The sequence below is a fragment of the Gekko japonicus genome, unplaced genomic scaffold, assembly GCF_001447785.1.
Source record: "Gekko japonicus isolate JY-2015 unplaced genomic scaffold, Gekko_japonicus_V1.1 scaffold59, whole genome shotgun sequence".
NCBI classification, from domain to species: domain Eukaryota; kingdom Metazoa; phylum Chordata; class Lepidosauria; order Squamata; family Gekkonidae; genus Gekko; species Gekko japonicus.
In genome coordinates this window covers 1,290,231-1,307,910 of record NW_015169174.1, presented here as the reverse complement: position 1 = coordinate 1,307,910, position 17,680 = coordinate 1,290,231, and the positions used below count along the sequence as shown (strand labels likewise).

Genomic DNA, 17,680 nt, shown 5'->3' with positions numbered 1-17,680 from the left:
GGGAGCCAAAGTGTGGTGATGGAGTGTGTGGGAGCACCAGGATGGTGTCCTGGTCATCCACTGATCTATTTGGGGGCGACTGATGTCTCCTATGCTTAGTATCCGAGTCAGCCTTATCCTCGTGTTTAGATTTCTTATGTTTCTTTACTGGAGGTTCGGAATGGGCAGGAGCTGATGCAGCCAGAGATGGAGGCTGCCTGGACTTTGAAGCAGGAGCTAGGGAAGAGGCTCTCTTTGGTGGACTGGGAGCCTTCTGAATGATCAGAATGGCTGGAACTGACTGAACAGATGGTGGTCTGGAATGGGCCTCCAGTGCTGAAGCTGAGGTTGACAGACTCGACGGAGCAAAGTCTGAGCTCGGAACGGACTTAGGAAGAACTGAGGTGGACAATGCCTTCTCCCAGAGTGCAGCCTTCAGCCGGGAAACCCTATCGAAGTGAGCCTTGGGCATAAAGCACTGCAAATGGCACAGGCACCAACACTGTGGGACTCTCCGAAGGCACATGAGACAGAGCTCACGTTCAGCACTGTGAGTCATCTGGTTCCCGCATTTTGCACACTTTTCGAATGACACCTTGGTTGCCATATTGGGGCACCACAAGCAATCATCCCAAAGGGAATTACTCAGAGTAGGTTGGTCAGAAATCGCCTCACCCTGCAAGAGACTTGAGAACTGAGGGAAGGAGGCACCTGCTGCCAGAGCACGTGTCGTCCTGGGCAGAAAAACGCACATCCACTCTGGAAGGGGTGGGACACTCCTCTTTTGGGGTTTTATGCTAGAAAAAGATGTTCTGTGGTCAGCCTATGCAGGTGTAGTCCCAATGTGGGGTTGCGCCGAAGACAGAAGATGAAGAAAAGTTCCATTCATTCTTATCAATAAGTCTTCCTTCCTACCAATAACACTCTTGCTCAAAATGTCCCTATGGAGTAGTACAATACAGCATCAATAACAGATGCTCTTACAAACAGTTACCCATGCCCAACAGAGACACCAAGTAAGTTGTCGTTACAAACATCATTATGGGTGAAACATTTAAAGAAGCCCTACTGGTTGAGTTGCTGAAGAACAAAGTTTGAGTCTAGTGGCACCTTTAAGACCAACAAAGTTTTATTCAAGGTATAAGCTTTCGTGTACAAGCACACTTCTTCAGATAGTGAGCTGCTATTTCCTTACTGCACAGGATAAATATAATAATTAAAATGCTCCCAAATTCATTCATCCTAGTGTAAATGGTCAGTGCTAGCAAACTCATTGTCTACCTGGCCATGTAAATATTTATTCTACAAAAGGCAGTATTAACTAGTTTGGAACTGTCCGATCCTGTTATAGATATTGGCCTGCTGCAGTTCTGAAAGGACATCAATAGCTCAACCAATATCCATAATCTGTGCTCCAAATGAAGCCAAAGTGATGCTTAAGAATGAGGCATTACAGGGAAAATCACAGATAGGAATATGATCCAGTACAACTCTTCCATATTGCTGACCCTGTCACCTAACAATTACATAGTCCTTACATACCAGTACTGCAAGGCAAACACTCCCCTTGAGCTTCATATTAGAACTAGATGTTATGAGAACTCTGTGGCTACTATCAAAAGCAGTATCCCCACATCTCTACCTCCTGTCAACCCAGTTAGTTAAGTAAAACAAAGCACACAAGGTGACATTGCTATCTTTCCATACTATGAAAAGGGGGCTCAATGAAATCACTGAGGGTATGGTGGAGAAACAGTTGCAGATCTGCTACCTTCAATAGTAGTCATGCAACTCTCATAATATTCAGTTCTCACCTCAGTTCTGGCAAAGATAAGAGGAGCAAAACAAAACAAAAGAACATTAATTTTTTTAGTAGGGATCCATAATCATCTTCTGTACAGATACATTTAGAAAAGCAGAAAGTGTCACAAGCCACAAAAGGTAAAATGAAATACCTAATGCCGTTGGTCAGCAGCAGCACTTTCACCTACATCCTAGCCACATAAAGGAGACTGCTAGCCAACAGAACACTGCTAAGAACCATTCAACACAGTTTCCCCAACAATAGTTGAGTCATCTAAGCTATTAACCACATTCTCTGAGAAATATAATAGGAACTTAGGTCCTTTCTATAAGCCTTCTTTGTTGAACCACAAAAGCTTTTGTTGAGACGGAGGTGCTAGCTGTACTCATACTAACTTTCCTGCTTCCAGGCACAGAACAGTGGCACAGAAATCAGAGACTAGATAAACCTGCCTGTTCAATCTGTTTCATCCTTCAGAAGTAAAAAATAAGCTCACCACTTGACTGTTGAGTACTGCTGGACACAGTCTCATTTTACATCATCCAGGGCAGAACTGCACATGATGCCTGACACAGGACAACTGCTGAAAATGGCAGGCCTGTGTTTTATCACCCTTCCTTTCTTGTAACATCCATGTTGCTTCCCTACATTTCTTTTCCCTGAGTACCAACAATATAGCGCAGAAGCAACAAAACACACAATATAATGATGTCACAACACAAGTCATGTATTTTGAACAGAACAGAGCTTTTCTCTTGTATGGAGGAACTTCAAAAAGTCAAACACTCATAAGCTTAAGAAGCTCCCATTGCCCTTTCTTGCTGCTACCCCCTGAACTCTACTTGCTGAAGAAATCATCCATCACAGGAAATGGGAGAGTCAAAGTACAATGCATTTAAACTATTTTACTAACAGCTCATTCTAACACTAGTAGCACCATATTTGTGAAAAAATAAGAACAACTGGCCTTGGAAGAGGGAACAAGACCCAGAATTTACCTGACCAGAGCTCTCTCCAAGTGTAATGAAGTCTCACCCTGCATTTCTTCTGGTAGCAAAGCAGTTTGTGCACTATTTGAATACAGCGCCTGGAGAAAAGATAGAAGAAAGTCTGATATAACCAGCAGCACAGACTTGTGATAAATGACTGTGGGTGAGACGACACACTTCCAAGAGTCATCTGCATAAAAAGATATACCAGGAGGCTCCATGGAGACTATTGCTAAAATCAGGGCTATTTTTGGGCCGGAATGCCATTCTGGGCATTCTGGCTGGCTTCTGAGCCTGCCCCTCCCCTCCCTCACCTCACCAAAAGCTCTGCCAGGTAGGAGTCCATCGGTTGGGGTGGGTGGGGGACTGGCTGCCACCTCGGTCACTGCACACACACAGATCCGTCCCCTTCCCTCTAGAGGGGCACCACCTACTGCCAAGTTTTGCAGGCGCTGCCGGTTCTAGGAAGCCTCCAAGTGAAAGTCAGCAAGGTCCGGGGAAGAGCCAGAAAAAGCAAGAGGCAGCGGCGATGGGGATCTGCTTCAGAATGGCTCATTGGACCAACCGTCGCTGTGCTGGCAGTCCTCCTTGCCATCAGCCACCAGGCCCGAGGTACGGTAGGTCCCCCTTGGATTCCTCTTGCTGGTCTGTTTCCCGTGAATCATTCGTGGCTCACTTTTCACAGGCTGCAGGCAAGTCCCCTGAAGTCCACTCCCTTCCCCCGCCTGATTTCAGTGCAGCGCCACAGAGACATGAGATCTGGTCCCAGAGACTTTGCAGGCACGCAGCATCTTGTACGCGAGCAAGGCAACAGAGCGGATTTCACTTGTAAACACCAGCAGCACTTTGGCCCAGCCAGGTTAACCAGTGCTTGGCATGTGCTAACTCTGTAGGCCCCGCTGCCTGACAAGGGGAGCAGCCTAGTTCAGGCGCGACACTGAGCACATGCAGAGTCCCGGAAGTGAGCCCTTCCTTTAGGCCAAGGGAACGATAAAGGCTTCCACAGTGGGGCAACAGAAAAGTTTTCAGTGGAGACCCAGCGAATGGATCTGGTGAACACCAGCTATCATGTTGGGGTGCCGTTGGGTTTCAAAAGTGTCACCAAAAGGAATGTGAAACTTTTGCCATCAAGGGGGCAGGTGGCTATTTCTTTCCACATGTACCCGCAGGAGTGGGCATTAAAGTGTTTTGGTTTGGGAAACTTGGAGAATTCGTACGTCAGAATGGGAAATGGGACCCTCATAAAGCACCTTCTTTCCTCCTCCATTTTACCCTCACAACAACAACCCTGTGAGGTAGGTTTGGCTGAGAAAGAGTGACTACCCCAAAGTCTCACAACAAGCTTTTGTGTCAGAGCAGGGTCTCCCAGAGCCCTAACTGATGCTTCACCCAGTACACCATACTGGCTCTTGCTGGCTTTTAAAAACATCATTGGACTTTATCAGATAACCGTTGGTTTTTCTTGAATGTGGAAAAAGCTTCTGATGCTTTTCATTTTAGGTACTGTCTGCCTAAATTGGGAAGGGAGCGAGATAGAGGCTTCTAAGATGGTGTAAAGAAAGTTCTCATACTGAAACTCACCATCACCAAATGAAGCTGATGTTCAGAATATAGTCAAGGAAGAATTCCTTCACACAACACACTGTTAGCTTAAAGAACAGGCAACCTTGGCTAGGTTTAGATGTGTTTAAAGAGTAGCTAGGCGATCTCCTGAGGTAGAGGTCTGTGGAAAGCTGCTTGCTATGATAGCTGAATGAGAGCCTCCATGTCAGAGGCAGAGTATCTCTGAATACCAGTTGCTCTGGGATGAACCACAAGGCACGGCTGTTTATTCCCTTCTAGTCCAGCTTCACCTGTGAGCTTCCCACAACCACAAGCCTTTGGCAGGCTGCTATTAGAGATAGGATGCTGAACTAGACAGACCCTCCTTAGGATAATGCTGACATTTCTCTGCGTGTTGAGTGAATCAGTATGATTTTATAGATACCTGTGCTCACATAAGAGGTACATTTAGCTTTACTGATAAAAAGATAGCATTGCTACTACAGTGGAGAATTTTGTCTGTTTTCTTTTAATTTAAAAAAGCAGACATCACCAAATAGTGGAGTCTGCAGCCTTGGGTGGGGGAGTGTCAAGAGGACTGTAGGGCATTTCAAATTCCCAGAATGACATGGGAACTGCTAACAACCTCATTAAAACAAAACTCACTTTTATTAAAGTTCCCATTTTTCCCATGAACAACTACAAACCTTTACCTGAGAGGTAAAGAACATGCCTTCTACAAACCCCTGCCTGCTGTTCCAGTCGGCTTGGCAGAGACATTGTCCCTTTAAATCCCTGCTCTAAGTGGGATGGGTTTTGTCAATTGTTTTGACAACAAACAAGGTAAACAGAATAAGAAGTAAAAGGTGGGTGTGGCTGGATGACCACACTTCTGGTAACATGGGGTGTGGCCTAATATGCTAATGCGCTGCGCTGTCAGGGTGTGGCCCGATATGCTAATGAGTTTCTGCTGTTGGGTGTGGCCTATTATGCTAATGAGTTCCTGCTGGCCTTCTTCTACAAAAAGAGCCCTGGCTAAAATACACACTGCCCTCAGAATTACTGCATATTTCATGAGCAGGTCCAATATGAATCTGAAAGACACAGTGTGGATATTAGATGCCTTGTTAATATATAGGAAAGCACTCAATGATAGTAGAGAAAATGAAGCAAAGAAGGGAGCCAGAAGCTTACTGGAAGTGGCATTCAGCAAGACATGGACAATGAGCTGGCAATCTGGATGAAGATTCCCTATGAGGAAAGATTCCCTATGAGGAAAGGTTAAGGCGCTTAGGGCTCTTTAGCTTGGAGAAACGACGACTGAGGGGTGACATGATTGAGGTTTATAAGATTATGCATGGGAAAGAGCAGGTAGAGAAAGAGGTACTTTTCTCCCTTTCTCACAATACAAGAACGCGTGGGCACTCCATGAAATTGCTGAGCGGTCGGGTTAGAACGGATAAAAGGAAGTACTTCTTCACCCAAAGAGTGATTAACACTTGGAATTCACTGCCACAGGAAGTGGTGGCGGCTACAAGCATGGACGGCTTCAAAAGGGAATTAGATAAGCATATGGAGCAGAGGTCCATCAGTGGCTATTAGCCACAAGGTATAGATAGGGGCTCTGTGGCAAGTGATGCTCTGTCTTCTTGGTGCTTGGGGGGGGGGGGTCAACAGTGGGAGGGCTTCTAATGTCCTGGCCCCACTGGTGGACCTCCTGATGGCACCTGGTATTTCTGGCCACTGTGTGATACAGAGTGTTGGACTGGATGGACCTTTGGCCTGATCCAACATTGGCATCTCTTATGTTCTTATGTTAAGAGGATAGACTAAAATTTATAGCTAGGTTATATTTAAAATAGATAACCTGAATGGGAAGAAAGTAAAATGGAGCATATTGTAGGAGCGTTCTCATTTCTGGTTTGGAAGTAGGACCATTCGTATGCTAGGAATAAAGCCTTCAGCAGCGCGATCATATTTTATATGTAGGTCTTACATCCTTCTATGAAAATTTTAAACGTTTCAGCTGAATTGCCAAAGTAATTGACAGGGGATTAGCAAAAGCCCCCTGAAAAAGACAGCAACCTATCTCCCAGATTTTCTAAAAGTCCGACCATAGCTAGCAGAATTTCCAGCAGCCACACAATGCTGCAAAGACAAAAATTTTCCTCTGCAGGATGAGCACACGTGAAAGAAAAATATTCTACTAGACTGGGCCACTGTGTACCAGCTCAGCTATTTTATTACATAACTAGCAATATGCTGCTGCTACTACTACTATTGAGTGGACCAATCCAAGCAGAAAGCTATGAGACTGTAGAGAAGGCCAGTCTTTAGTTTCAGTTCTGAAACTACCACCATCTCTCTAACAGGCTGAGAGCATTAAAGATGCTTGAATGTTGCTCTGGTGAGCCAAGAATTTGTGTCTGAATGCCTGTATTTAGAATCTGAAGGGTCAGTAGCTCCTGTCCATGTTCCACTCATCTACTTCTAAAAAGATTTTTATTTTAAGCAGAGACGCTATGTAGGTTAAGGAAAAATCCCATTTCAGGCTGTATCTGCAGTACTAAATTACAGAGCGACACTCAATTCAAAACACATAATTCCTCATTTTTGGCTTATGATAGAACTGAATAAAAACAACAGTGCAAATTTAATAAACCAGAAGGCTACACTTGTCAACTGATATCTCAACACAAATACAAAGTGGAGAAAAAGTTCACATCATAGAATCACAGAGCTGGAAGGGGCCATACAGGCCATCTAGTCCAACCCCCTGCTCAATGCAGGATCAGCCTAGAGCATCCCTGACAAGTGTTTGTGCAGACACTGCTTAAAGACTGTCAGTGAGGGGGAGCTCCCCACCTCCCTAGGCAGCTGATTCCACGGTTGCATAACTCTCACTGTAAAAACGTTTTTCCTGATATCCAGCCAGTGCCTTCCTGCCCTTAATTTAAACCCATTATTGCGAGTCCTATCCTCTGCTGCCAACAGCTCCCTGTCCTCCTCTAAGTGACAGCCCTTCAAATACTTAGAGAGCAATCATCCAAACAGGCTTTACACTTTTGGAATGAGTGTGTCACAAAAAATTATAGGAAACAGCTCCCTGAGATCTGCATTTGGTATAACCCAGGTAACATGTAGTAGATTTTTGTGTGAACTGATAGTAGGTTTTTGTGTACGACAAACTTATTTTCATTTTTGCAAGCCAATTACAATTTTATTTTACACTCTCTGCTGGGGAATGTTTCAGACTTCCATTTGCTTTTGTATTCTCCTCTTCATGCTACTTTATATTTCACACTTGCTTAGTGTTTTAAAATACTTTCAGGCTTAAGGCTGCTCTACTCATCTTAAGCAAATAAGGAAAACTTTCAGAAAGAGTAGGAATTCATTTCATTTTTGATTTCTTGGCCCATTAAACAAAAGCATGAGGCTTAGTTACTGGGAAGCCTTGAATTAGCTAGAATGAATCCCTACCCAAGTCAATAAGAAAGCTGATAAAACCATTCATAAAATGTCAGAATGGTTAAGGACCCCAGAGACCTGTTACTTACACATAAAGATCCATGGGAAATTCTTTCATCATGTGTGTTATGATGAACTCCACCATCAGATCTAAAAGAAACAATCACAGGATTATAAATGGCCTAGGATTTGTGCCAAACTTTGAATCCTAATTTCAGGTCACAGGTTATGAACTCACTCTAATTAACCGTTACTGTTAAGGCAATCATAAAGACATACCATCATTGAGACCAGTTGACAGAATGTGCATACAAGGGGTTAGGAGTTGGGTGGAGGGAGTTCACATCCACACAGTCCACTGCTAATTCTTTACATGTGTTTAAGAAATGGGAAATATTATATCAGCACTGGTCCCAGAGGTCATTTCGGGGGGGGGAACGCGGGGGATCGCAGTTCCCCCGGGTGAGGTACGGGGGGGGGACCTTAACGAAGCCCCGCCCCCTGCTTCCGGCCGCCCCGCTTCCGGCCCTCATTCAGCCAGGAGGAGGCAGGAGGAGAGGGAGGGTAAGTTGCTTCCTCCCTGCCTCTCCCCACCCCTGCCTGGGGCCAGGGAGGGCCTTCGCGGGGCTTCCTCGCACTCCCGCCGGCCTTGCAGGTCTACTGCCGGGCCCCTCATGGGGCTCGGCAGTGGAGCTGCAAGGCCGGCGGCGGCGGCCCGGACCATTGGGGGCGGGGTATGTGGCCTTATGACACACTTCCAGTGATGTCGGGGTGTGTGGCCTTATGACACACTTCCGGTGATGTCAGGGGATATGGCATATGCTAATGAGTTATGCTAATGAGTTCCCCTAGCTCTTTTTCTACGAAACGACCCCTGACTGGTCCCTAGAGAACCCATACCCACCAGGATGAGCCAGAAGATCCAGCAGATAAATTCAATCTTTTTTCAAAGATCCCAGGGAGATCTGGTGGGAAATGCATGCCTGAGAAGCATTTATGAGAATGTTGTTTACATTCGCTCTTGCCTGCCCTCCGCATTGTTCTATATGTAAGATTTACTCTTGATGCCCTGAATTGCACTCTTATTTTCTTGTCACCAATGGAAAACTAATGGAGAAAAACTGTCATGATAAGGGATAATATTTTAAACCAGAAAAGGCAATGGAGAAGGATATCCTTGCATGTATAGAACATGCTCCAAAGCACCATAAATCCAGCAGAATCTTAGCAACAGTTGAAATTGTTCATCTGCTGCTCAGCTAGTAGAAATTAACAATCCGCTCAGTAGCACAGTTTCAGAACTATTCCTGTTCTAGGTACAAGTCTGTGTATTCCATGCTGGACAAAGAGACACAATTTTTTTTTGCCAAACAGCATCTGTATTTTCCACCAAAGATGAAAGAACTGCAGACAGAAAAGGGACTCCAGTGGTGCTTTAATTCAATCTCTACACTGGCTCACCGAACTGCTTATTTAAATGACCCCAACAGTTTGCCCGACATATTAAAATGCATCATAGTCTCTGAAAATATTTAATAGTATCTTCCATTATTTTACAACCAATTTGAGATTGAGTTTCATATTATCATACGAAAGCAAACATGGCGGGCATGAGAAAGAGGTGTTATTTATTTACGCTATTTATGGTATGTCTTTCTCACTGAAACTCAAGGCAGATTACACAGTGTAAATTAATGAAATCTATACAATGATACACCTAATAAGCAACTTAACAGTACTAGGACCTGAAAATTTTTAAAACCAAGCTGTCAGCTGAACAAAGCATATGTATTAAGCACAACATGTTAAACAATACCGAACACTGTATTACATCAATGGAAACAGTGCATATTCCTGGAGCAATCTTTTATTTCCATTATAAAAATATCTTCCTGAACTATTCTGTTTTACGTAGTTTATGAAAACACCAGCTGTGGGGGCCACTACAGAGAAGGCTATAATGAAAAAGACACACATTTCAGAATTAACAACTAATGAGTAAGGAGTCCCCTATACCAATTACTTACCCCTCCTCATTGGACATGCTGCTGTCAACCTGGCAAGCAGACTTACCTAGCACTGCACAAACCAGAGGCCGACAGGGGAGGTTCTTATCAGCGGCTTTCTTTCTATGTCTCATAGGCTTCAAAATAGAGAGATGAAATAATCAAATAGTATCCAGGTAATAATATCCTAGATGCATTATCGCAGTTGCTTTTTACACCAAAACAGGATGGTTTTAGACCAATGGGTAGCACCTTCATTGATTTGTATTTAAGAGCAGGATGCCCACTGGCTGGGCTTTGTCCAGTTATTAGTACTCCTACATCTTTATCCACCAGCTGGGGGGGAAAGGGATTTCCCTAGACAAACAACTTCCATCACCAAAGGACATTGTTGCCTGACGTGGCTCCTATTATATTTCTATGAACTCATAAGTATGAAACACCTGACATGTGCTAGTTGTGTGCAAAGGGGACTGAGCTATAAGGTGGCTCCAAAGAAGGCCTGTTACAGATACATACCCAGAAGGAGGAAGCCTTCCTGTGAAACAATGTGTCCAGGGGCCCCGTATGCCACCCTCCCTCTTACTTGCAGTGAGGTGAACTAGCTCCCTAGCCACATACAGCAGTGCAAAGCTGGGCTGCCATGCCATGCCATGCCAGAAGATAGGGGACTCGGACTCCATGAAGAATCCCCTTCCTGTGCGCATAAGCAGCATGTTTTCCCCCACCTAACACATCACCTAATTGAAACTACAGACAGGAGACAACAAGAGAACAATGCCTCTGGCCAGCAGAAGACATAATCCCACCAGGTGCCATTGTTCAAGCTAGTTTCCCATTAGAGTCAACATTGCCCACTCCACAGACCTTCGACCCCAACACCAGTCAGCACATTTTTGGGGACGGACTAGCAGAAGGTGTGCCAAGGCAGGTGGCCAAGTCTAAGCCCACCCATCAGCCTCCTTATAAAGGGAGCTGCGCAGCACCTGCTCTCTCTCTTACTTGCACTCTTGCTCCCCTACCTGACCTCTCCCTACCCAAAGTCTCCGACTCTTGGTTGCGCAGCCAGGGTCTTACCGTGCGCCTGCCAGCTCAGGACATGGCCCGCTCCCCACCATCCCATAGCCCCCTCATTTTCCTGAGATTCGCTCCATCCAAGTACAGGACAGGTATAGTATCTCCCATCATTGAAATATTCTGCTAATGCAAATGTGTTTTTTTATTTCTATCTATACTTCTTAGATGCTATATAATTGTCCGTGTGCTTGTGTTATTGTATGCTTGAAATACATTTAGTAAACAACACCATCTTATACTGATATCAGTCTCTGCGTCTATTTTGGCGTGTCTGGACAAACCTGCACCCCTGTATACACAGATGCTTGCCCCCGCAGTTGCCTATTGTCTGATCTAAGACCATAACTCCCCATATTAATCAGCAATTTAAGGCAATTTGGCTAACAACATACCCCAATAAAGCTATGATGGAAAAGTTATTTTGGTGATCAGGTTGATGCTCCAGCTATATAGAAGTTAAAACTGTCCTTAATACATCCATGAGGAGGCAGCTTACAATCACATTCCAGGAAATATCAAGGAGTGGCCCATGGATTTTGCTACGTGCCCCTTATCACCTGCCTATATTTCCTCCCCAAATCTGACTGATCAATTGGCAATAAATATGAAAGGCCCAAATTCTTGTGATTGCCTTTCCTGTATCCACCTTCAGCCACACATACACAAATACTCTGATGGCTCACTTTAAAGCTATGAGGATTGTACACCGCCCTGGTAAATCAGCCCATCATTTCCCGCAGAGATTAGAGAATACAGATTCCTAGCAGTATTAAACCTTAGACCTAGCTCTATAAGTTAACACGAATGTAGAGTGAAAACTAGAAAATTTAGAATGAATTCTTATTTTCCTGTCTGAAGTGCCTATTTGATTGACGCGCACCTCTCTATTTGTTTTATCAAGAGAAATATGGGGGGAGCTAATTTTTAAGAATGGTGCTAAACTGGCACTAAGCAATAACAATATATTCCTAGATACTCTGCAATGCGACTGATTTAGATTGAAAAATGGGAGGCTGGAAAGACCCAGTGCCTAGAGAGAATGGTGGCAGAACTACCATACTGTATATCCATCTCAATCATCTCCCCCCAAGGTGCACCTCTATCTTGGGGAAAGAGATACAGGAAGTCTACAGAAGCTTGATGACAACAACCTCCTTCTGGGGCACAGCCCAGAGTAGTTTTTGGTCACAGCTTACACAGCTCCCTATGTAAAAAGGAACAGCCAAATTCTCTTTGATGTGCAGTTCTGATAAAGGCTATGGGACAAATACCACACTGGCTTTTGCCTCCATTTCAGCTAGGGTTACCAACTCTGGGTTGTGAAATTCCTGGGGATTTTAGGGGAGGATCCTGGGGAGGGAGGGGTTTGGGGAAAGGAGGGACCTCAACTGGTATAATGCCATAGAATCTGCCCTCCAAAGCAGCCATTTTCTACAGAAGAACTGATCTGTGCTTCCTGGAGATCAATTGTAATTCTGGGAGATCTCTGGCTACCACCTAGAGCTTCATGATCCTAATTTCAGCCTTCTCAAACCCAAGCAACATATAAAAAGAAGCTCACATGCAAGTTAAGAACAGTCTTTCCCCACTATACTCCATGTAACAACCAAGAGTCCCTCAACCTATCTTCAGAACAGGCAGGGATTTGTATCATGTATGTGGCCGCTGAAGCCTCTGGACACAGACTGGCTGACTTAGTGGGAAGGCCCAGACTAGTTTGCAAATATTCCAACTACTGAGAGAACAAGTTTTCAGAATGCCTACAGTTCAGCTTACATGGCTTGGTGGTAGAGGATCTGCCTAGCATGCAGAAGCTCCAGATTCAATCCCTGACACCTCCAGTTAAAAGGATTAAGGTAAGAAGTTATGTGAAAGACCTCAGGCAAGCTATTCCCAGTCTGAGTAGACAATACTGATATTGATGGACCAGTGGTCTGATTCAGTATCAGGCATGAAGCAAGTCTGTCTGGAATTAAAATCTCATATATACACCAATGACAGGGTCATAAGGTCATTATATCTATAGGCTCTGACAGAGCTGCTACACTGTTAAGAGTTGCACAGATATGGGAATCTGCCACAGCAGTATTGTTACCTGGCAATCATATGAGCATATGAAATTGCCTTATATTAAGTCAAGCCATTGGTCCATTGAGCTCAGCATTCTCTAGTCTGAAAGCAGCACTCCATGGTCTCAGGTACAGCAAGTACCTGTGGCCCAAGTTATTTTATTTCATGATGCCAGGGAATGAACATGGGGTTATCTGTATGCAAGGCATGCATTCTACCAAGCAACCACATCCCCATTCTGAAGGGGATGAATGAAGACCAAGACGCAATATGGAAAGGGGTCTGAATTTTACATATAGACATGAACTTATCAGCCAATTCTTTAGGTATAGCCAGTTTTAAAGAAAAACATTACTCTTTCACCACCAGGTAAAGAAAGTAAAACACTGGAAATAAAAATCCACATGTGTACTGACCTCATATAGAATGGCTGTAGATTTTATTAGATTCCTAGATTAACCACATTACTATAGAAAATAGACTTGAGACCACTGCAATGTAACATACACTATGATACAAATTCGATAGAAATCCTGTATTGTTTTGTTAACAAATAAATAGCTAATGGGTAGTCAGTAATTTTGCCTATTTGAAGAAACTTTCATCAGACGCTGAATTCCTAGCAAAGCCGTAATATCGGATATCAAAGCCAAATTATATAGAAAGCTTCAATAAGTCTATACACCAAATTCCATGTGTTGGTATGTATCAATGACCTCTTTACAATGCAGTTTGCTAGCAGGTATTAAGACAGTAACTCTGTGGATGCATACTTTAGTCATTTTTGTAATCTCTTGAGAGCCTCAACACATAGTTTCATCAATGAACAAAAGCTTGCTAACAGTGGGAACAGACAAACCCTCATGTAAATCCCTCAATTAACCAATTTAAAGACAACCTGCCAGACTAAAAGCTTGTGTCACTGCATTGTTAAAATCGTTCTCATTCCAGATTTTACTACTGTATATACTGTACATACTAAAGTAGCACTCCATGATTTCACATGATTTCCCAGGGGAAAAAAATGCACTGACAATGTTTAACACATTTTTCTCTACACAGTTTTGTTCAGGTTGGGGGAGGGGCTTCCGTTATTGTTTGTGTGGCGTGTCTGCAACCATATATTAATCTGAGTCTTCTCAGGATTAATTTATGAAGTTTGAATGCATAAGAATTACTACAGCTTTAAGTACTCTAACAACCACAGGTCATTTAATATGCTTATTTACTTTATTTATATCCTACCCTTCTTCGCAATGAGGTCTCAAAGCAGCTTAATATTGTTCTTTTCTTCTCCATTTTACACTTACAACAATCTTGTGAGGTGGATAAGGGCTGTGTGTGGGTGACTGGCCCAAGGTCACCCAGCAAGCTTCCATGGCAGAGAAGGGATTTGAACCTGGCTCTGTCCTGAAACCTAGTTCAACATTACACCATACTGGTTCTCAATGTATAAATCCACACTGAACTTTCAGCGCTAATAAATAAGATGTGATCCTTCAGTGTGTTTCTTTAAGTGCTAACTTTGGTAAGACAGCAGTTAACACCCCCTCCCAGCATTTTTCTAATTTACTGGTCCCCTGGAGCTACCATTTGTCCTGCAGGAGGCAATCTAGAAGTACAGTATGTTAAATCTTCATCCTTCATGCTGCAGCACTTGTCAAGATGTCCCCTTTCCTCAAAGCCCTTCAGATGCAGCCAGCTTCTAGCTGAATGTGAAACATTACTATTTCACTACCAAATAATAAAGTGAGACATATTTTAGCCTTAAAAAAAAAGATCCAATTCATTTATCTACTGTTTGACTCCTAGCCTCACCATGCATCTCTGATACCAAAACAACTACTTGCCTGGAATGACACAAAAGACATGAGCAGCTAATGATTCTAAGAGACTCTTTCCAACCCTGATGAAGCAGAGATCTTTAATGAGGAAGACTCACCATTCTGTGGAGGTTTACCCGGAAATTCATGTTGTCGTCATGCAGAAAAGCATTAGCATACTGGTCCTAGCAAAGAAAGAAGCATCACCATACATTTTAACACAAAACCAAAGTGAAAAGCAACATTCAACCAAACAACTACAAGTAAACATCCTGATAAAGGCTTTCAAGTAGGCCACCCACACACCATTTGTGTCCACTCAAGAACTCCTGGCTTCCTGGATAAAATATCCAGTTTAATATAAAGGCAAGTCCTGAGAACAGCAAGATCTTTCAGGGCACTCTCAAACTAGGAACAAGGTACCTGTCTGAATGCTCTATGGAGTTTAAGGCCCTTCGTCCAGACGCTGGAGGTCCCCTTTCCCTAATGACCCCGACTGCTGAGACAATAGGATCATGATTCCACCATAGCTGATGCCACTCCCCAACTTCATGAAACTGAGCTCCTAGGCAGAGAGTCCAGCTCTGCCCCAGCCATTGTCAGACTGAATATGTGCAATCCAAACACTGTGCAACCTTTGCCAGACCAGCCCAAGTTGGTCCTCTGTGCCAGTAACCCAGTCACAAACACCTCCATTGGGATCCCCTCATAAGACACCTTTGGCAGTTATTTTTAATCCACCAGCAGAACTCAAAACTGCAGCTTTTGAGTCCAATCCCCTCCCTGTGAGCTCCTGCTCCCCTGCTGATATAATTAAAGGTGGATAAAAATCCCCCTCTGGCCACCTACTCTGAAAGCTGGTTCTGCACCCCAAGACTCCTTCCCCAACTTTATGGCTAGCTTCATCCCCACATCTACTCTTCACCACCACTCAGGACTGAATTCCTCAGACTTCTTTTCTCAACAGGATCAGGCAATGTATGCTTTCTTTCTGCCCCTTATTCTCCCTAAGCACCCCAGCTTGCCATACCCAATGTTCCTCCCCAACATGTATCAGTTCATTTTACCTACTCCTGCCTTTCTATTTTTCCATTCTGAATCTCATTAGGGAAATAAAGATTTCTCTTATTGAAATAATTATTTTGCTTCTTGCTCCTTCAGAGCACTGCCCCAGACTGGCACCCACATATAGACAGATCAGCTCTGAATCAATTAATTGCCCTAGTGACATGTGTCTGACTCAACACAAAAAGAGAATTCTCTGAACAGTACGGGACTTTCATGTGTATTGATCTGGGTAACATCCCCCCCCCCCACGCGCCAAATGACCAGGTTCTCCACAGAGCACCAGAGTATTGTTAAAAATTATGGATGATGTTAACTTCACATCTGCTCATCCTAACGCAAAAGACCAGGACACTATTAATGTGCTTTGCAGAATTCAGTAGGAAGTTTCTCCTCTCTCCTGTAGTAATGCAAGAAGAAAGCTTTATGGTGGCATTTTGATGGGCCCATCACCAGAGGAATTATTACAGCTTGTGCCACTGGAAGATGACTCAGCAGCCTCAGCCCTCAGGCAGAACTCATTCTAAGATCAACTCTAAATCAAGTCACATTCTGTATAACGCACAACCGAATATAGCAATAAATATTCACTCCCTTTAACTCCATGGTCAAACATGCCCTGTATAGACCCAGGCAATAATTTTTTTGTCTCCTGTTATCTACATGCTGCACAGGTGCCGACTGGAAGAGCTAATTGCTAACATCTTTATAAAATAAAATAGTCATTTTACAATATCTTGATACCCTTCGAAAAACAAATCATTGCACAGCACTGTTAGAGAGAGCTGACGTAAGTAAAAGGACAGTGCTTTAATGCTAAAAAAGCAAAACCAAATCCTTCCTGTTTGGGTTTAAACTTGCACTTCCATTTTAATTCAAAAAGGAGACCTCATCTTGGAGGTTGGAATGATCTAAGGCACACCAAAGTCAAAAGTTTTCCGGTTCTGATAATTTCTGCCCAAGCTATTCTCTCTCTACCTCGTGTGCCTTGGTTGTACTTGAACAAAGTGTACCTCTTCTTGCTGTAGGAGTACCAGTTTTCTTTTACATCCAGGAAGGACAGATGATTCTAAATGATCTCCGGCATTTTGATACACTAAGCATTCTATCTTAGAGTAAAAGTAGAAGACTAGAAAGCAGACTTGTTTGGTTTACAGTTCCTCAGCAAATTATAGCTGCACTGGTTGTAAATTCAGCTTCCAAAAGATATGAGGGAAATGAAATGCAAACATAGCGCCAGGTCACAGGGCTAGAGATTGATGCATGTCTAATGAGAAGGGGGACACAGGCAAGGGGGCTTACCTCAGCTATGCAGGTCAGGATAATCAGACAGAGCTTGCCACTATGGAGCCGGTGTTCATCTGCAAATGAACAACAACAGGTCCCACATGAGACACTAAACCTTGATGTGTCAAAGGGTCAGTATGCAGATCAGGAAGCACAGAGCCTCATGGGCTGAAAAACAGCAAGAAGTGAAGCACCAGCAGCTTTTTATCTACAGATCAATGCAGAGAAACTATAGCATCCCAGATGTCTATAACAAGGCCTTTTCTATCAAACAAATGGCTAGTTTCAGTCTGTCCTGTCTCTTGTCTTTTTGCATCTCCAGCGTTATATTTTCTGCTGGTTTTTGACCTGTTGTCTATAAGAAAAGGCCAATTAGCCCATTTACTGATGCTCTTAGAGCTTAATTTGCAAATAGAAGTCAATGCTACTCCTTGTTTGAGAGTATAACGAACTCTTCAAGACCTATAGTGATAAGCAACTATCAGTAACAAGAGGTAAAAAGACCCTTTGAAGTATGCTACTTTGTGCTCTAATAAGCAGCATGATTTCCCCAAATGTGGAAAAAGAGGA

At 43.6% G+C, this 17,680-nt stretch overlaps 1 protein-coding gene across 2 annotated transcripts in view; it reads right to left on the bottom strand.

Annotated features, from left to right (window-relative positions):
• Positions 1-17,680, bottom strand: part of LOC107114425 (chromosome unknown open reading frame, human C10orf76) — a 216,368-nt gene that overhangs the window by 155,185 nt on the left and 43,503 nt on the right. For both annotated transcript variants that reach the window (XM_015415899.1, XM_015415900.1), the window contains 5 exons: positions 17,126-17,184; positions 14,878-14,943; positions 9,856-9,925; positions 7,872-7,932; positions 2,782-2,870 (listed from right to left, as the gene is read on the bottom strand). In XM_015415899.1, coding sequence (XP_015271385.1) covers positions 2,782-2,870; positions 7,872-7,932; positions 9,856-9,925; positions 14,878-14,943; positions 17,126-17,184 — 345 coding nt within the window. The remainder of the gene's footprint in view (positions 1-2,781; positions 2,871-7,871; positions 7,933-9,855; positions 9,926-14,877; positions 14,944-17,125; positions 17,185-17,680) is intronic.